Source organism: Pongo abelii, chromosome 11 (genome assembly GCF_028885655.2).
Source record: "Pongo abelii isolate AG06213 chromosome 11, NHGRI_mPonAbe1-v2.0_pri, whole genome shotgun sequence".
Classification (NCBI taxonomy): Eukaryota; Metazoa; Chordata; class Mammalia; order Primates; family Hominidae; genus Pongo; species Pongo abelii.
Window position 1 is genome coordinate 121832544 of NC_071996.2, and position 19822 is coordinate 121852365.

At 53.7% G+C, this 19822-nt stretch overlaps 1 protein-coding gene across 3 annotated transcripts; it reads left to right on the forward strand.

Moving 5' to 3' along the window:
- Positions 1-524: 524 nt before the first annotated feature.
- On the forward strand, positions 525-7230 carry CTDSP1 (CTD small phosphatase 1). 3 transcript variants are annotated; one of them, XM_024243643.3, is made up of 7 exons: positions 525-1474; positions 2877-3025; positions 3423-3527; positions 3664-3720; positions 4344-4436; positions 4541-4726; positions 5594-7230. In XM_024243643.3, exons 1-7 carry the CDS (start codon positions 1408-1410, stop codon positions 5720-5722), a joined length of 786 nt encoding a protein of 261 aa, XP_024099411.1. In that variant the 5' UTR covers positions 525-1407; the 3' UTR covers positions 5723-7230. The 3 variants fall into 3 exon arrangements, with proteins under 3 accessions (XP_024099411.1, XP_024099413.1, XP_063569118.1); XM_024243645.3 differs by having other exon boundaries at positions 3426-3527; XM_063713048.1 differs by having other exon boundaries at positions 3426-3527; positions 4541-7230.
- Positions 7231-19822: the final 12592 nt, after the last annotated feature.

The following is a 19822-nucleotide window of genomic DNA, read 5'->3' on the forward strand; positions in this document are numbered from 1 at the left end:
CCCACCCCGCCACGGAGGCCCGCGGGAGAGGGGGAGGGGAGGAAGTGCCGAGGCGTGTTTGTCGGGCTTGGCGTTATTAATTTTTAAATGGTGAACTTACAAAATAGTAACGACGAGTGAAAAGAACTTCATAAACGAGGAAAAAGACCAACCCGCAGACCCACGGCGCGCACCACGGAGGGGCTTCCAGCGAGAAGACAGGGATCTCCGTTCCCAAGTGCCCAGCACTGCGCCACAGGCCGGGTGGAACGGGCCTTGAGGGCCTCTGGTTTGAGGTCCCCACGGTCGGGCTTTGGGCCCACCGCGTGCGGCGCCGTGCTGGGCTCCTAGGATCGGCAGCGAGTCCAGTGACCCCCACCGCACCCCCAGTAATCACAGGGCGGCCGGCGACCGCAGGCAGGGGAGGGGATCTGGGAAGGCCCCTGGAGAAGGTGGCATTTCCTCAAGGTCGGTGGAATTTGGCTACGCGAAAGGAACAGCGCGTACGAAAACTTCAAGCGCGAACGCGCGGTGCCCGTGCGCGGCGGGTGGACATGCGGGGCCCCGCGTGGGGCCGTGGGGAGAAGTCGGCAGGGGGCTTTCCCAGGGCAAGGAGTTGGAATTTCACGCCCTACACACCGGGGGCACCTCGCCCTGGGGCTGCGGGGGGCGGCGACCGTCCCATTCAAGAGCGTGATTCTGAGGTTTGCATAGCTGTTTCGGGCCAGCAAAGCCTTCGCTGGCTCATGAAGTCCTTGCGAGGTGATCTCTACGACCACCAGACAGGAGAGAAGACCCATTTTACAGATGAGGTAGCGCTATCTCCAAGTCCTCAACGAGGAAACCAAGAAGCCTCTAGTCCCGGGTCCTCAGAAAACGCAGAGGTGGAGCCGCGCCGCACTCGGGCACTCCCCGGCGTGGGCGCTCCGGGCGGGCGGGCCTTGGCCCAGGGCGCTCGGCGGCCTGGAACGGTGAGCCGGGTGCCGGGCCTGCCACGCAGCCGCAGAGGCTCAGCCCCGCCAGCGGGCGGCAGGAAGGGAAGCGACGCCCCCTGGAGCGCGGCAGGAACCCGGCCCGGCCCGCCTCCCAGTCCGCCTAGCCGCGCCGGTCCCAGAAGTGGCGAAAGCCGCAGCCGAGTCCAGGTCACGCCGAAGCCGTTGCCCTTTTAAGGGGGAGCCTTGAAACGGCGCCTGGGTTCCATGTTTGCATCCGCCTCGCGGGGAGGAAACTCCATGTTGTAACAAAGTTTCCTCCGCGCCCCCTCCCTCCCCCTCCCCCCTAGAACCTGGCTCCCCTCCCCTCCGAAGCTTGCGGGGATCCCTCCCTCCCACCCCTCCCCTCCCCCCCGCGCCCCGATTCCGGCCCCAGCCGGGGGGGAGGCCGGGCGCCCGGGCCAGAGTCCGGCCGGAGCGGAGCGCGCCCGGCCCCATGGACAGCTCGGCCGTCATTACTCAGATCAGCAAGGAGGAGGCTCGGGGCCCGCTGCGGGGCAAAGGTACCGGGGCTGCGGGGAGGGGGCCGAAGCCGGGGCGCCGTGGGAGGAGAGAAGGGGCCGGGATCTTCCCCAGGGGAGCCGCCGCCGCCGCCCCGGGCGGCCGCCTCAGCCGTGCCCGAAGCTCCCAGCCCGAGAGGGAGCAGGGAGAGAGTTTGAACTCAAAGGAAGCTCAGAGACGCGGGGCGGGGCCTGGCGCCTTTGGGGCGCTCCTGTCCGCTCGAGGTGAGGAAACTGAGGCAGGAATAGAGAGGGAACTTCTTCGGGGGTTTCCTGGCTGGCATTGCGTGGTGCATGGGCGCCCCCCACCCCCATTGGCGCCAATGGGGCTGGGAGATGGGGGAGCTGAGGAGGGCGCCTATGGGCCACCCGCTGAGACTCCGCCCCACCTCTCCCCGGGCTGCGGTCTGGTAGGGTCTTGGGAGGGGGCGCCGAGGTGACAGCGGGCTGGGGAGGCTTGGAGGGATCTCCCGCCAACACACAGCCACGTTCCCACAAACTTCGCGTCACGCGTGGAGACGCCGACCCCCTCGGAAGCACAGAGAGGACGGCCAGCACTTCCAAGAGTCGCCTGGCGCCCGCGGGGAGAGTCGTGCGCCTAGTGGGCACGCACCACCCGCAAAGCCTCGCCACCCCGACGAGGCTGCGTCCTCCAGCGTGGCTGGGCCGGGGTGGGGGTCTGTCTGCTCCTCCTTTTCCCCGTGTGGACCTCAGGACCTGGACGCTGCCCCCAGGTCTGCCCACCCTCGCCTGGGCCTGGCTGCCCCGGAGCTGAGGGCAAGGTGGAAAGGCTAGTTGCAGGGGGCCGGAGGGGGATGGGGTGGGAGGGGTATCTGTCAATCAGGCCGCCGCTGCTGGGCTCCAGGTCGGAGGTCTGGGTGGGGCGGGGCAAACAGATGGCCACTGGACACTGGCCCCAGGCCGCGGGACTGCACCCCTGCCTCTGGGCCCAGCCGCAGTGAGGACTTCGTACCCACGGGGGTGGAGAGGATGAGGGAGGGCAGGGGTGGACTGCCCTGGGTCCCAGGCCCTGGCTGTCCTGAGCAGGGGTGCTCAGGTAAGGTGGGGTCAGGAGGCACCGCAGTGGGGCTGATCAGCAGCAGTCATGGAGGCTGTGAGAGGCAGGGAGAGAGCACTCCAGGACCCCCTTCTCCAGGCCACGCACTTCCTATGTGGGCGTCTTAATACCTGCTAGACCTACTTGTTGGGGAGCTGCAGGAGCCTTGGAGCAGATTGTGGGGCCCTGACAAGGGCATTTCAGAGAAAGTCAGGAGCTGCTTTCGTGTGTCTGGATGAAGGGGCCACGGCAAGATCCCCCTGGCTCAGGGGTTCACACCTGGGCACACACGCAGGATTCTGCAGGCCAGTGTGCACCGAGCCTCCAACTTGCGCCTCCCTACTTCAGGTGACCAGAAGTCAGCAGCTTCCCAGAAGCCCCGAAGCCGGGGTATCCTCCACTCACTCTTCTGCTGTGTCTGCCGGGATGATGGGGAGGCCCTGCCTGCCCACAGCGGGGCGCCCCTGCTTGTGGAGGAGAATGGTGCCATCCCCAAGGTGCGTGGGGGCCAGGTGGGGCCGCAGGGGCACCTGGACTCAGTCTTCAGGGCTTTAGGGGAAGGGGCTCCTGACTGAGCTTTTCAGGATGGACTTGCAGACCTGCAAGGTGCAGAGCAGGAGGGTGGCAGCCTCCCCTGCCAGGCCCTGCCCACTGTGGGGAAACTGAATTCCCCCTCCTAAGTGGAAGCTTTTTTTACCTTGGTTTTCAGAGAGGTCTCAGAGAGCCAGGAGGCCTACCCAAGCCCCAGAGCTGGCAGGGGCAAAGCTGGGAAGGGGGAAGTATCTGTCCCCGGGGCCCAGGGTTCTTCTGTAGAGGGCTAGGGGGAGAAACCTGCGTGGGAGGAAGGACCAGGCCTGGAGAGAGGCACCCCAGCCAGCCCCGCCCTCCCTACAGCAGACCCCAGTCCAATACCTGCTCCCTGAGGCCAAGGCCCAGGACTCAGACAAGATCTGCGTGGTCATCGACCTGGACGAAACCCTGGTGCACAGCTCCTTCAAGGTGGGCCCTGCTCAACAGCCCTCAGCCCGGGTCTCGGGGTGGGGGGGTCCCCACCCTGGCCTGGGAGGGAGGTGTGTGCTGGACCCCATGCCCTAGGGCTCCTCCTCCAACTCCAGTAGCTCTTTTCTCCCCACAGCCAGTGAACAACGCGGACTTCATCATCCCTGTGGAGATTGATGGGGTGGTCCACCAGGTGAGGGCCAGGAAGAGGCAGCGGTGGGCTTGGCATCTGCCTCCAGACCCTAGGCTCTTCCCACCAATCTGGAGCACCTCGGATGGGAATTGGATACATGTGGAATGTCAGAGGCCCAGAGAGGGTGTGAGACTTGCCCCAAAGTCACACAGAACCTCAGGGGCTTGCGCTGACTCCAAGCCTGCAGAGTGGGCTCCTCCTCTAGGCCTCCCCGTGCTGTGCCCCCTCACCCCACCCTGCCCGGGACCCAGTTCAAGTAATTCAGGATAGGTTGTGTGCTGTCCAGCCTGTTCTCCATTACTTGGCTCGGGGACCGGTGCCCTGCAGCCTTGGGGTGAGGGGGCTGCCCCTGGACTCCTGCACTAGGCTGAGGCTGAGGCAGGGGAAGGGACTGGGAATTAGTGACCTCGTGAGGTAGGACTGGCCAGTGGAGTGGAAGTTTTGATCGTTTTCTGTGTGTTGGGGGCGGGGGCAGTTTCCCCAGCAGTGGTCAGGGTAGCTGGCCAAGCGGAGCCTGCAGGCCCAGCCTCCTTCCTGTGTGCCTCTGCCCATGCCCTGCCAGCCCTCGGCCACCCCCACACTGCCCCACTGCCCCGCAGCCCCCTCACTGGCCCACCCCCCAGGTCTACGTGTTGAAGCGGCCTCACGTGGATGAGTTCCTGCAGCGAATGGGCGAGCTCTTTGAATGTGTGCTGTTCACTGCTAGCCTTGCCAAGGTGAGCCCCACAAGGGTCCCAGGGCAACCCTGCCCTCCCACCTGCCTCCCGCATGCAGCCCAAGGAACCTGCGGACCCCAGGATGACCCACCTCCTGCTCCCAGTACGCAGACCCAGTAGCTGACCTGCTGGACAAATGGGGGGCCTTCCGGGCCCGGCTGTTTCGAGAGTCCTGCGTCTTCCACCGGGGGAACTACGTGAAGGACCTGAGCCGGTTGGGCCGAGACCTGCGGCGGGTGCTCATCCTGGACAACTCGCCTGCCTCCTATGTCTTCCATCCAGACAATGCTGTGAGTGAGGGCTGGACTGGGACTGGGACAGGAGCTGAGACCCAGGGAGGGGTCAGTCCATTCGGGCCACCTTGGCCTCCTGGATCCCCAGTTGGGGGGTGGGTGCCCTCCCAGTCCTTCATGCGTTCAGTTGCCTGTGCCTGCCGCCCACTCCCCTCGTCTACCTGCCCTGCAGCTGTGTGGTCTTTTCCCCTCACACACAGCAGAGCGTCTGCCATGCACAGGGGCCCCCACAAGGCAACGGAGTTTGGAAAGTTTCAACTTTTCGAATTGCCAGTTGGCCTACTGATGGCCCACAGAATTAATTTAGTGGGTTCTGATTGGGAATTTTAACAAAATGAAATAGAATAGAAAATATCCGGTCGGGTGCGGTGGCTCATGCCTGTAATCCCAGCACTTTGGGAAGCTGAGGTGGGCAGGTAGCTGAGCCCAGTAGTTCAAGACCAGCCTTGGCAACATGGTGAAACCTTATGTCTACAAAAAATACAAAAACTAGCCAGGCGTGGTGGTGCATTCCTGGAGTCACACCTATGCAGAAGGCTGAGGTATCACTTGAGCCCTGGAGGCAGAGGCTGTGGTGAGCCAAGATTGTGCCACTGCACTCTAGCCTGGGCAACAGAGCAAGACCCTGCCTCAAAAAAAAAGTATCCGCGTGGTTTGCACAGATAAGGTTAAGAATCGTGAAGCTTTTGCATTGTTACGTTATAAATGTGTTTTCCTGGGGGTTGCTGTCAAAAAAGTTTGAACACTGTGGGTGAGGGGTTTTCAGAAACTGCATGATCTGAGTAGTGGCTACATAGGGCTGGCCTGGAAATTCTGCACCCAGGACCACCTGCCCCCCTCATCTTCCTACACCCACTTCCCCAGGTACCGGTGGCCTCGTGGTTTGACAATATGAGTGACACAGAGCTCCACGACCTCCTCCCCTTCTTCGAGCAACTCAGCCGCGTGGACGACGTGTACTCAGTGCTTAGGCAGCCGCGGCCAGGGAGCTAATGAGGGTGATGGGGCCAGGACCTGCCCCTGACCAATGATACCCACACCTCCTCCCAGGAAGACTGCCCAGGCCTTTGTTAGGAAAACCCATGGGCCACCGCCACACTCAGTGCCATGGGGAAGCGGGCGTCTCCCCCACCAGCCCCACCAGGCGGTGCAGGGGCAGCAGGCTGCACTGAGAACCGTGAGCTCCAGGCCCCGTGTCAGTGCCTTCAAACCTCCTCCCCCATTCTCAGGGGACCTGGGGGGCCCTGCCTGCTGCTCCCTTTTTCTATCTCTGTCCATGCTGCCATGTTTCTCTGCTGCCAAATTGGGCCTCTTGGCCCCTTCCGGTTCTGCTTCCTGGGGGCAGGGTTCTTGCCTTGGACCCCCAGTCTGGGAACGGTGGACATCAAGTGCCTTGCATAGAGCTCCCTCTTCCCCGCCCAGCTTTCCCAGGGGCTCAGCTCTAGGCTGGGAGGGGAGAACCAGCCCCTCCCCCTGCCCCACCTCCTCCCTTGGGACCGAGAGGGCCCCTACCAACCTCTGCCCCTGCCTTGGAGGGAGGGAAGGTCTGTTACCACTGGGGAAGGCAGCAGGAGTCTGTCCTTCAGGCCCCACAGTGCAGCTTCTCCAGGGCCGACAGCTGAGGGCTGCTCCCTGCATCATCCAAGCAATGACCTCAGACTTCTGCCAAGCCCTGGGGCTTGGCTCCCCCAGCTCTGAGCGTGGGGGCATAGGCAAGACCCCCCTTGTGGTGCCATATAAATATGTACATGTGTATATAGATTTTTAGGGAAAGGAGAGAGGGAAGGGTCAGGGTAGAGACACCCCTCCCTTGCCCCTTTCCTGGGCCCAGAAGTTGGGGGGAGGGAGGGAAAGGATTTTTACATTTTTTAAACTGCTATTTTCTGAATGGAACAAGCTGGGCCAAGGGGCCCCAGGCCCTGTCCTCTGTCCCTCACACCCCTTTGCTCCGTTCATTCATTCAAAAAAACATTTCTTGAGCACCTTCTGTGCCCAGCATAGGCTAGGCCCACTAGCTAAGTGTGTGGGGGGTCTCTACGCCAGCTCATCAGTGCCTCCTTGCCCACTCTTCACCGGTGCCTTTGGGGGATCTGTAGGAGGTGGGACCTTCTGTGGGGTTTGGGGATCTCCAGGAAGCCCGACCAAGTTGTCCCCTTCCCCTGTGCCAACCCATCCCCTACAGCCCCCTGCCTGATCCCCTGCTGGCTGGGGGCAGCTCCCAGGATATCCTGCCTTCCAACTCTTGTTTCTGAAGCCCCTCCTAACATGGCGATTCCGGAGGTCAAGGCCTTGGGCTCTCCCCAGGGTCTAACGGTTAAGGGGACCCACATACCAGTGCCAAGGGGGATGTCAAGTGGCGATGTCGTTGTGCTCCCCTCCCCCAGAGCCGGTGGGGGGGTCGAATGTGGTTGGCCTGCATCAGGTGGCCTTCCCATTTAAGTGCCTTCTCTGTAACTGAGAGCCCCAGTGTGATGATAACTAAAGAGAAAGCCAGACCCCCATCCTGCTTCTGTGGTTCTTGCGGGGGACTTAAGCAAGTGGGGTGTGTGCCTTGCACCCGCGGCTGCCGTGGGCACCCCCGCTTCAGCACACCTGGAGGGCCGTTGGTGGAGGGAGGGGCTGCCCCGGCCCTCGACACTTAAGGTGGGAAGGGCAGCGTCAGAGCACAAATATGAGCCTCCAGGCTGTGCTCGTCTACGTCTCCCCGCCTCGGGGATGTGGTCTGCAAAATGGAGATGTGCCCTCTTGGCAGGACTAATTAAGTGCCTGGACACAGACGACGGGATACTAGTAGCTGGAAAGCAAAATTCGAAGGCCTGGGTAGGGGCAGCCCTGGAATGCGGCGGGGGAGGGGGCGTGGCCTCTGCCCTGGAACGGGAGGGGCGGGGCTTGTGCGGCCCCGAAGGCAGAGGCAGGGAGCGGGGCGAGGCTCGGGGTGGAGGCTCCAGCGGCAGAACTTGTTGGCCTGGGTGCGGCGGGCTCCGGCGCCTGGCTCTGCCGGGCGGCCTGGGTGGGGCCGGCGCCGGGGCTCGGCCCCCCCGCCCCCCTGCGGCCTCTGGGCAGCCATTGGCCGCGACCCCGCCCCACTTCCCGCCCCGCCCCGCGTCCGGGAGGCACTTCCTTTGCGAAACCGCGCGGCCCCAGGCTCCGGCAGGAAATGCCCTCCCGCCGTCCCACGCCAGCCTTTGCTTGCTTCCCACGCCAGCCGCTAGAGGCCTCCCTGTCCTCGCGGACGTAGGAACTCCCCGGGGGCTGGAAAGATGGGGCCCGCCTCACTCACCCCTTTCCCAGGGGTCGGGCGTTTCTGGAGCCCCCACCGCACACACCCAGGGAAGAAGGGGGAAATGCCAATCTCAAGTGTTGGTGCCTGCGCCCCAGCTCCACCTCCCCATCCTGTCTGCTCTCAACACCTTACCTTCTGAATCCAGCCCCCAGGCTGCCTCTTGGTGCCCCAGACGCTGATCGGTCCCCAAGTCTGTGTGAGGGGGAGTCAGCGCTGTGTGAAACCGCCCTTTGTCCTTCCACTACTTTTCTCTGGTAAAAAAAGATTCAAGAGGCACCCTGAAAAAACCTGCAGTTACCCTAGTCTCAGTTTTGGCCTGGGCTGGACCACAAGAGCCCTTGGCTATATAAATACCCAGTCCTCTCCGGTCTCTGCTCTCATCCTCGGGTCCTGCTCTTATTTCCTGCTCTCCATGCAAACACTGATCCTCCCAGATTTGCCTCGCAGAGGCCAGATAAACACGCAAAGGAGCTCCAGACTTTGAGACCACAGTGAGGCTTCCCCACCACCACCTACACACCCTGTACCCACATGAAGTTCAAGTCAACCACAGGTATCGGGTGCGTACTGTGTGCCAGGCACCGTGCCAGGACCAGGCTGTGCCTCTGCTCTCAGGGAACTCACACCCTAGGGTGGAGAGAAAGAAACGTGAACAGATGGTCACTGCAATTCTGCAAATGCAGCACGGGAGAAGCATGGAAGGCGGGTGAGGACAGGGGACACCTAGCCCTACTTCGGCAGCCCTGGAGGATTGGAAAACACTCCCTGCAGGAGCGAGGCTCAGAGGAGTTTGGAAATGAGGAAATGAGGCCCCAGAATGCAGGAGGGGGTAGATTATGCAGATCTATGGCCAGACCAAGGGAGTGGCCTTTCTTTTTTTCTTTTTTTTTTGAGACGAGGTCGCTGTCTCCCAGGCTAGTGTGCAAAAGCATGATCATGGCTCACTGCAGCCTCAACCTCCTGGGCTCAAGCCATCCTCCCACTTCAGCCTGTAGGAGTATCTGGGACTACAGGCATGCACCACCACGCCTGGCTAATTTTTAAATTGTTTTTGTGGAGATGGGTTCTTACTATGTTGTGTCCAGGCTGGTCTGGAACTTCTAGGCTCAAGCGATCCTCCCACCTCAGCTTCTGAAAGTCCTGGGATTGCAGGTGTGAGCCGCCGCACCTGGCTGGGAGTAGCCTTTTTCTTGCAGGCAGAGGGTGCCTTTGAGGAACCCTGAGCAGGAGTGAGCTGTGCTGAAACCTGGCAGCTGCACGTTGGAAGCTAAATTAGGCGTACAAGGATCCAAGACCCTATTGGGAGACCACAGGCGTGGTCCCAAACATGGAGGATGAAGACCTGAACTTAGGCAGAATAAAGAGGAAAGGAAGGGGCCGGGTGCAGTAGCTCACACCTGTAATCCCAGCACTTTGGGAGGCCGAGGCGGGCAGATTGCCTGAGCTCGGGAGTTCAAAACCAGCCTGGGCAAAATGGCGAAAACCCATCTCTACTAAAAAAAAAAAAAAAAAAAAAAAATTAGCCTGGCGTGGTGGCAGGCGCCTGTAATTCCAGCTATTCAGGAGGCTGAGGCAGGAGAACCACTTGAACCCGGGAGGCGGAGCTTGCAGTGAGCCGAGATCACACCACTGTACTCCAGCCTGGGCGACAGAGCAAGACTGTCTTTAAAAAAAAAGAGGAAAGGAAGGAGGGATGGATGTGACATAGGAGATAAACTTGGCAGGAAGTGGTGGCTAGCTGGCCCTGGGGGCAGGAGTGGAGGAGTTGGAGGAAGGTGATATCTTCTGGCTTTGGAGATGTCAGATGTGAAAATGTCTCTACTAGAGCCTGGTGTGGGGCAGAGATTCCCTGTTTGCTTGTAACACACACACACACACACACACAATCACTCCAGAGGATATAGGGAAACAGGCCTGTAAACTGGTGCAACCTCCTTGGAAAGTAATTTGAGACTATCCATATGTATATAATTTTTTTTTTTTTTGAGACAGTCTCGCTCTGTCACCCAGGCTGGAGAGCAGTGACCTTCGTTTACTGCAACCTCCACCACGTGGGTTCAAGCGATTCTCCTGCCTCAGCCTCCTGAGTAGCTGGGACTACAGGTGTCCACCATCACACCTGGCTAATTTTTTGTATTTTTAGTAGAGACAGGGTTTCACCATGTTGGCCAGGCTGGTCTGAAACTCAAACCTGACCTTGTGATCCACCCGCCTTGGCCTCCCAAAGCACCGGGATAACGGGTGTGAGCCACCACACCTGGCCAAAAATATTTTTTTTAATGCAGACAACTTTTTTTTTTTTTTGTACAGAGTCTGGCTCTGTCGCCCAGGCTGGAGTGCCATGGCATGATCTCGGCTCACTGCAAGCTCCGCCTCCCGGATTCTCGCCATTCTCCTGCCTCAGCCTCCCGAGTAGGTGGGACTACAGGCACCCACCACCGCGCCCGGCTAATTTTTTGTATTTTTAGTAGAGATGGGGTTCCACCGTGTTAACCAAGATGGTCTCGATCTCCTGACCTCGTGATCCACCTGCCTCAGCCTCCCAAAGTGCTGGGATTACAGGCATGCGCCACTGGCCCATTGTATCATTTTTAAAAATTTGTTTTATTTAAAAAAAATAGGTCCAGGTGTGGTGGCACATGCCTGTAATTCCAGTAATCCCAGCACTTTGGGAGACCGAGGCGGGTGGAACACCTGAAGTCAGGAGTTCAAGACCAGCCAGACTAACGTGGTGAAACCCTGTCTCTACTAAATACAAAAAAAAAATTAAAAAAATAAAAAATTAGCTGAGTGTGGTGGCGCATACCTGTAATCCCAGCTACTTCAGGAGGCTGAGGCAGGAGAATCGCTTGAAACCGGGTGGCAGAGGTTGCAGTGAGCCGAGATCCTGCCATTGCACTCCAGCCTGGGCAAAACAAGAGCGAAACACTGTCTTAAAAATAAATATAATGAAATAGAGACTGGGTCTCACTATGTTGCCCAGGCTGGTCTCGAACTCCTGGGCTCAAGTGATCCACCCACCTCAGCCTCCTAAAGTGGGGTGATTACAGTCTTGAGCCACTGCACTCAGCCCATTGTATCATTTGTAATAGCAAAACACTTAATATAAGTGTCCACCAATAAAGAACTGGTTAAATACATTTTGTTATTGAATACCATGTAGTCATGAAAACTATGAGGAGGAACTATACAAGCTGATATAGAATGATCTCCAAGAGATACTGTTAAATGGAACAAGGCAAGATTCATAACAATGATGGTGTACTCCTATTAAGGCAAAATATAAAAATAGACACAAATATAAATATATACTTTCACTTACTCTGAGAAGATAATTGTGGCTAATCCTGGGGAGTGAGATTCACCTAATGTATAAGAGACACATTTTATTACATGTCTGTTTGTAATTTGAATTATTTTACCAGGTACATTTATTAAATTTTATTTTATTTACTTATTTTTTTTTGAGACAGAGTTTCACTCTTATTGCCCAGGATGGAGTGCAGTGGTACGATCTTGGCTCACTGCAACTTCTGCCTTCTGTGTTCAAGTGATTCTTCTGCCTCAGCCTCCCGAGTACTGGGATTACAGCCACCTGACACCACACCCAGCTAATTTTTTGTATTTTTAGTAGAGGCGGGGTTTCACCATGTTGGCCAGGCTGGTCTCGAACTCCCGACCTCAGGTGACCTGCCTGCCTTGGCCTCCCAAAGTGCTGGGATTACAGGCATAAGCCACCGCGCTCCGCCTTATTCAATTTTAAAAATAAAAATAGGCTGGTTGTGGTGGCTCACACCTGTAATTCCAGCACTTTGGGAGGCCGAGGCAGGTGGATCACAAGAAGAATCGCTTGAACCTGTGAGACAGAGCAGAGCCAAGATCATGCCACTGCACTCCATCCTGAGCAACAGAGCGAGACTCTGTCTCAAAAAAACCAAATAAATAAAAAATAAAAATACAAAGAGTTCAAATTTAAAACACACTCACTCAGCTTCCTAAATATAATAACCAAGATAGAAATAATAAATTCCGTCAGGCACGGTAGCTCACCCCTGTAATCCCAGCACTTTGGGAGGCCGAGGCAGGCAGATCACTTGAGGTCGGCAATTTGAGAGCAGCCTGGCCAACATGGTGAAACCCCGTCTCTACTAAAAATAACAAACATTAGCTGGGCGTTGTGGCACACGTCTGTAATCCCAGCTACTTAGGAATTGAGGCAAGAGAACCACTCGAACCCGGGAGGCGGAAGTTGCAGTGACCCGACATTGCGCCACTGCACTCCAGCCTGAGTGACAGACTGAGACCCTGTCTCAAAAAAAAAAAGAAATCATAAGTTCCATTTCCATTTCTTTCCTTTACATATTCATTGCATGCCTACTATGCACCAGGTTCCTGGGTGTAGCAGGGAGTAAAACACTGGGGGAGGGAAGGATAATAGACATAAAAAGTAAGCCAGGTGCAGTGGCTCATGCCTGTAATCCCAGCACTTTGGGAGGCCCAGGTGGGCAGATTGCTTGAGCCCAGGAGTTCCATTCCAGCCTGGGCAACATGGCAAAACCCCATCTCTACAAAAAGTACAAAAAATTAGCCAGAGGTAGTGGTGAGAGCCTGTGGTCCCAGCTACTCTGGAGGCTGAGGTGGGAGGATTCCTTGAACCCACGAGGTCGAGGCTGTAGTGAGCCCTGATTGCACCACTGCACTCCAGCTTGGGCAACAGAGTGAGACCTTCTCTGAAAAATAAAAATAAAAAGTAATTAATACTTCCTTGTAAGATGAAGGAAAAGTTATTTAAAAATGAGTATTATAAAAGAAGTAGAAAGTGGTAAGTAAAAAATCAAAAACTTGTCCTGACAAATTGTCACCCCAAGATGACTTCTTTTTTGTTTTTCTTTTCTCTTTTCTTTTCTTTCTTTTTCTTTTCTTTTTTTTTTTTTTTTTTGAGACAGGGTCTCGTTCTTTTGCCCAGTCTGGAGTGCAGTGGTGCAGTCTCGGCTTATTGCAACTTCCACCTCCCGGGTTCAAACAGTTTTCCTGGCCTCAGCCTCCCGAATAGCTGCGACTACAGGCACCTGCCACCACCCGGGCTAATTTTTATATTTTTAGTAGAGACAGGGTTTCACTGTGTTGGCCAGGCTAGTCTTGAACTCCTGGCCTCAAGTGATCCACCTGCCTTGGCATCCCAAAGTGCTGGGATTACAGGCATAAGCCACCGTGCCTAGCCTTGTGTTTTTTTGTTTTTGTTTTTGTTTTTGAGATGGAGTCTTGCTCTGTTGCCCAGGCTGGAGTGCAGTAGTACAATCTCGGCTCGCTGCAACTTCCGTCTCCCAGGTTCAACTGATTCTCGTGCCTCAGCCTCCTGAGTAGCTGGGACTACAGGTGCGCCCCACCATGCCTGGCTAATTTTTGTATTTTTAGTAGAGATGGGGTTTCACCATGTTGGCCAGGCTGTTCTTGAACTCCTGACTTCAAGTGATCTGCCCACCTCGGCCTCTCAAAGTTCTGGGATTACAGGTGTGAACCACCGCACTCGGCCCCAAGATGACTTCTAATTGTAAAGGGGGAGCTGTGCCTTTCCAATACAGAAGGGTATCTGTGGACATGGGTAGTTCAGCAATCTAAAACAACAACAAACATAAGGGTATCTGCCTGACACTGCTGTAACCAAGGGATCCACCTTTGCAACACGCACGCAGGGATGACTTGACATTATATATTCCTTCTGATGCCATGCAAAGTCATTACCTTTGACCATGCTACTGAAAGAATGGTTCAACTGGGAAAATCACCTGGGAAGGGAAAATCACCTGGGAACTTGCTAGTAATGCAGAATCTAAACTCCCCTCCCCACCAATTCTATTGAACCAGAATATGTACTTTACAAAGATTTCCAGGTGATTCTTAACAACATTACAGTTTGAGAAGCACTGTTCTATGAAGTAGTCTTGAAAAAAAGAGTTTAGGCCAGGCACTGTGGCTCATGCCTGTAATCCCAGCACTTTGGGAGGCCGAGGAGGGCGGAGCACCTGAAGTCGGGAGTTTCTGACCAGCCTGGCCGACATGGTGAAACTCTGTCTCTACTAAAAATACCAAAAATTAGCTGGGTGTGGTGGCAGGTGCCTGTAATCCCAGCTACTCGAGAGGCTGAGGCAGGAGAATCGCTTGAGCCCAGGAGGCAGAGATTGCAATGAGCTGAGATAGTGCTACCACACTCCAACCTGGGTGACTGAGCGAGACTCTGTCTCAAAAAGAAAAATAGAGTTTAACCAGGACCTACTAGATGCACTTTCGATTTGTGGGAAGTGCAGAAGGAAATGTAACAAATTATATAATACCATAAGGAAAGGCTCAGTTCCACAGTGTGAACATTCTACAAGGCAACTGTCTTTGACTCAGGTAAGTCAATGTCACGGGGGGAAAATGTGAAAGAACTCTTCGAGATTAAAAAATACTGAAGACAAAATGTTCAGCATATACTACATTTAAAAAATACTGTAGACAAAAGGCTGGGCGTGGTGGCTCATGCCTGTAATCCCAGCACTTTGGGAGGCCAAGGCAGGTGGATCACCTGAGGTCAGGAGTTCGAGACCAGCCTGGCCAACATGGTGAAACCCTGTCTCTACTGAAAATACAAAAATTAACCAGGCATGGTGGTGGCTGCCTGTAATCCCAGCTATTCGAGAGGCTGAGGCAGAAGAATCGCTTGAACCCAGGAGGCAGAGTTTGCAGTGAGCCAAGATTGCGCCACTGCATTCCAGCCTGGGTAACAGAGCAAGACTCTGTCTCAAAAAATAATAATAAAAATTAATAAATAGGCCAAGTGCGGTGGCTCACGCCTGTAATCCCAGCACTTTGGGAGGCCGAGGTGGGCAGATCATGAGGTCAAGAGATCAAGACCATCCTGGCCAACATGGTGAAACTCCATCTCCACTAAAAATACAAAAACGAGCTGGGCGTGATGGCGTGCACCTGTAGTCCCAGCTACTGGGGAGGCTGAGGCAGGAGAATTGCTTGAACCTGGGAGGCAGAGGTTGTAGTGAGCTGAGATCGCACCACTGCATTCCAGCCTGGCAACAGAGCGAGACTCCATCTCAAAAAAAAAATAAATTAATTAATTAAATTAAAAAAAATAAAAATACTGTAGACAAAAGAAAAACACTGAAGAGATATAACAATAAAAGGAAATGCTTGGGCCGGGCGTGGTGGCTCACACCTGTAATCCCAGCACTTTGGGAGGCCCAGGTGGGTGGATCACTTGAGGTGAGGCATTCTAGACTAGCCTGGCCAACATGATGAAACCCTGTCTCTACTAAAAATACAAAAACTAGCTGGGCATGGTGGTGCATGCCTGTAATCTCAGCTGTTGCGGAGGCTGAGGCACGAGAATCGCTTGAACCTGGGAGGCGGAGGTTGCAGTGAGCCGAGATCACGCCACTGCACTCCAGCCTGTGAGATACAGTCTTAACAAATAAATAAATAAATAATATGATAAATGTTAATGCTTGAGTCCATGTACTATTATTTTCACTTTTCTATACGTTTGACATTTATCATAACAAAGACATTGGAAACAATTTTTAAGAACATGTTCACCAAAAGATTCTCCCAGCTAAATTAAAAGGCAAGCAAGAAACTAGAGACAAGTATCACATAAATGGTAGGCAAATTACCAGCCTTAAGACGTTAACTATATAAACAATCCCAAAAAATTAATTAAAAACTCACAAGGGGAGACATAGCCAATAAATATATTTTAAAATGGTCTCTCTCACTGATAATCAAAAAAACATAAATCAACACAATGACTGTTTTCTTTTTTGTCAATCAAACTGATAGAGAGCTTCATCGATACTGTACCAGAGCACTGGGGAGAGGTGGAGACTCAGCCACTCATGTATTGCAGGCGGGACTATCCATTCATGCAGCTTTTTTGGAAGGCAGTTTTCCTATTCACGTCTTTGACTCAACAATCTCACTTTTTTTTTTTTTTTTTTGAGCCAGAGTCTTGCTCTGTTGCCCAGGCTGGAGTGCAGTGGCACAATCTCGGCTCACTGCAACCTCCGCCTCCCGGGTTCATGCCATTCTCCTGCCTCAGCCTCCTGAGTAGCTGGGACTACAGGCACCCACCACCATGCCCGGCTAATTTTTTTTTTTTTTTTTTTTTTATTTTTAGTAGAGATGGGGTTTCACCATGTTAGCCAGGATGGTTTTGAAACGATCTCCTGACCTCGTGATGTGCCCACCTCGGCCTCCCAAAGTGCTGGGATTACAGGCGTGAGCCACCACGCCCGGCCTTACTTTTTCGAATCTATCCCAAAGAGATAGTGGATGTAATCTAATGGCAAATATTTAGCAATGAGAATATTTGCCACAACATTCTTTGTAGTATCAAATAATTGGATATAATTTGGAAGTCCAATAATGAGGTACTGGTTACATAACCTGTGCTGTCTAATGAATTACTATAAAACAACTGAAAATGAAGTTGCTGGGTGCAGTGGCTCACACCTGTAATCCCAGCATTTTGGAATGCCAAAGCAGGTGGATTGCTTGGGCCCAGGAGTTTGAGAGCAGCCTGGGCAACATAGTGGAAACTCTGTCTCTACCAAACGACAACAACAAAAATTAGCCAGATGTGGTGACGTGTGCCTGTGGTCCCAGCTACTTCTGAGGTGGGAGGATCATTGAGTCCAGGGAGGTCAAGCCTGCAGTGAGCCATAATCACACCAGTGTGCACTCCAGGCTGGGCGCCACAGCAAGACCCTGTCTCAAAAAAAAAAAAAAAAAAAGAAAAGAAATTGCAAAATAAGATATATCGTATGACAGTTAAAAATATATGCACATAGGCCAGGCATGGTAGCTCACACCTATAATCCCAGCACTTTGGGAAGCTGAGTCAGGCAGATCACCTGAGGTCAGGGGTGCGAGACCAGCCTGGCCAACATAGTGAAACCTGTCTCTACCAAAGATACAAAAATTAGTCGGGCATCATGGCGAGCACCTGTAATCCCAGCTACTTGGGAGGCTGAGGCAGGAGAATCACTTGAACTCAGGAGGCGGAAGTTGCAGTGAGCCGAGAGATCACGCCACTGCACTCCAGCCTGGGTGACAGAGCAAGACTCTGTCTCAGAAAAAAAAGAAATAAAGGGCCGGGCGCGGTGGCTCATGCCTGTAATCCCAGCATTTTGGGAGGCCAAGGCAGGCGGATCACTTGAGATCAGGAGTTAGAGACCAGCCTGGCTAACATAGTGAAACCTCATCTCTACTAAAAATATAAAAATTAACCGGTGTGGTGTGGGCACTTGTAATCCCAGATACTTGGGCAGCTGAGGCAAGATAATCACTTGAACCCAGGAGGCAGAGGTTGCAGTGAGCCATGATTGTGCCACTGCACTCCAGCCTGGGTGATAGGGTGCAACTCCATCTCAATAAAAAAAAAAAATACATATATATATATATATGAACATGCAGACAGACAGGTAGATACCTGTACTGGACAATGACTTGAAAGAAATATTCCAAAACAATTCAGTGACAGTGATTTATCTGGAGAATATCTCTATAATGAAAATATAGGTGAGTTTTTACCTTCCTTTTTCTTGTCCTTGTAATCGAGTGTATCTCTGTCTCTCTCTCTCTCTCTCTCTCTCTATATATATATATATATACTCTTTCTTATTCACAAGAAAGTGTTATTTTTTTTCTTAACCTGTGACATAGGAGGCAGGATTATATATTTTTATTTTTATATTTATATATGTGTATATTTTTTGAGACAGAGCCTCACTTCGTCACCCAGGCTGGAGGGCAGTGGCGCAATTTCAGTTCACTGCAACCTCTGCCTCCCGGATTCAAGCGATTATTGTGCCTCAGCCTCCCTAGTAGCGGGGATTACAGGTGTGCACCACCAAACCCAGCAATTTTTTTTTTTAAAAAAGAAACAAAATAGCACCTCCAGTGTTTACTCCTCTTTCCAGACAACACATGAGCGTGTGCACACACATATAGTGCACACATGCCCACGTGTGCGCAAACACACAGCAGTCTCCCTTTATCCACCAATTCAGGTCCCTCATAGTCAACCATGTTCTGAAAATACTACACGGAAAATTCCAGAAATAAACCATTTATAAGTTTTAAATTGCACAGTATTCTCAGTAGCATGATGGGATCTCCCACTGCCCCACTCCATCCCACCTGAAACGTGAGTCATCCCTTTGTCCAGTACCTCCACGCGCTGCACGCTCCCTGACAGGCATTTAGCAGCAGTCTGGGCTATCAGATGCACTGTCGTGGCATTGCAGGGCTTGTGTTCAAAGTAACCCTTATTGGGCCGGGCGCAGTGGCTCACGCCTGTAATCCCAGCACTTTGGGAGGCCTAGGCGGGCAGATCACTTGAGGTTAGGAGTTTGAGACCAGCCTGGCCAACATGGTGAAACCGTGTCTCTGATAAAAATACAAGAAAAATTAGCTGGGTGTGGTGGTATGCACCTGTAGTCCAGCTACTCGGGAGGCTGAGATGGGAGAATTGCTTGAACCCAGGAGGTAGAGGTTGCTGTGAGCCGAGATCGTGCCATTGCACTCCAGCCCGGTGACAGAGCGAGACTTCATCTCCAAAAAACAAAAATAAAGACAACCCCCGCCCAAAGTAACCCTTATTTTACTAAATAATGCAAGAGTAGTGATGCTGGCAATTTGGAAGTGCCAAAAAGAAGCCATAAAATGTTTCCTTTAAATGAAAAGGCAATAGTTCTCAATAAGGAAAGAAAAAAAATCATCATATGCTGAGGTTGCTAAGATCTATGATAAGAATGCATCTTCTGTTCATGAAATTGTGAAGAAGGAAACAGAAATTTGTGTTAGTTTTGCTGGTGTACCTCAAACTGCAAAAGTGCAGCCACAGTGCAGGATAAGTGCTTAGTGAAAATGGAAGGGGCTTCAATTTGTGGGTGGAAGACACAGAAACATGCTCCAGCTGATGGCAGCCAGGTTCGGTACGATCCGGGGTTTTAAGGCATCCACTGTGGGTCCTGGAATGTATTCCCCGTTGGATAAGGGGGGACTACTGTACATTTGGTCTCCAGAACTCTTGGGAGGCTGTGATGAGAAGGAGGTACTGCCCTCACCCAGTCCACTTCACGTCACCCTCCTAAGGACCACGCTTCACAGGTGATAGGAGAATTTCTGCAGTTTGGGAGGCAGCTGCCCAAGGTGCTGAGTTTGCTTGTGAAGCTGGTTTCTCAGCGAGATCCACGCCGGATATGGCTGCACAACTTTCCTGCCTGAGTGAGATGGATCCCCTAGGGTCAGGGGTCAGACATGGAAACCTTGGCGTCTGGGAGAGGGTAGCAGAACAGAGTTCAAAGGCACTGGTTTATGGCATCTCATAAAAACTCCAGGTGGGCCGGGTGCAGTGGCTCACGCCTGTAATCCCAGCACTTTGGGAGGCCGAGGTGGGTGGATCATGAGGTCAAGAGTTCAAGACCAGCCTGGCCAACATGGTGAAACCCCCTCTCTACTAAAAATACAAAAGTTAGCTGGGCATGGTGGTGTGCGGCTGTAATCCCAGCTACTTGGGAGGCTGAGGCAGGAGAATCGCTTGAACCTGGGAGGCGGAGGATGCAGTGAGACGAGATCACGCCACTGCACTCTAGCCTGGGCGACAGAGAGAGACTCCATCTCAGCAAAAAAAACAAAAACAAAAACAAAAACACTCCAGGTGGAGCCAGTGCCCCTGGGGATGGAGAGGAGGAGCAGTTGTGCTCACTGGGGCCCTTGCTAAGTGAGGGTCATGCTGAGAAGAGACCTCTAGG

Coding starts and splice junctions, on each gene's coding strand:
- CTDSP1 (XM_063713048.1), top strand. CDS start 1,408: ATGGACAGCTCGGCCGTCATTACTCAGATCAGCAAGGAGGAGGCTCGG. Junction 1,475..2,876: donor GGGCCCGCTGCGGGGCAAAG/GTACCGGGGCTG, acceptor TCCCTACTTCAG/GTGACCAGAAGTCAGCAGCT. Junction 3,528..3,663: donor TGGTGCACAGCTCCTTCAAG/GTGGGCCCTGCT, acceptor TTCTCCCCACAG/CCAGTGAACAACGCGGACTT.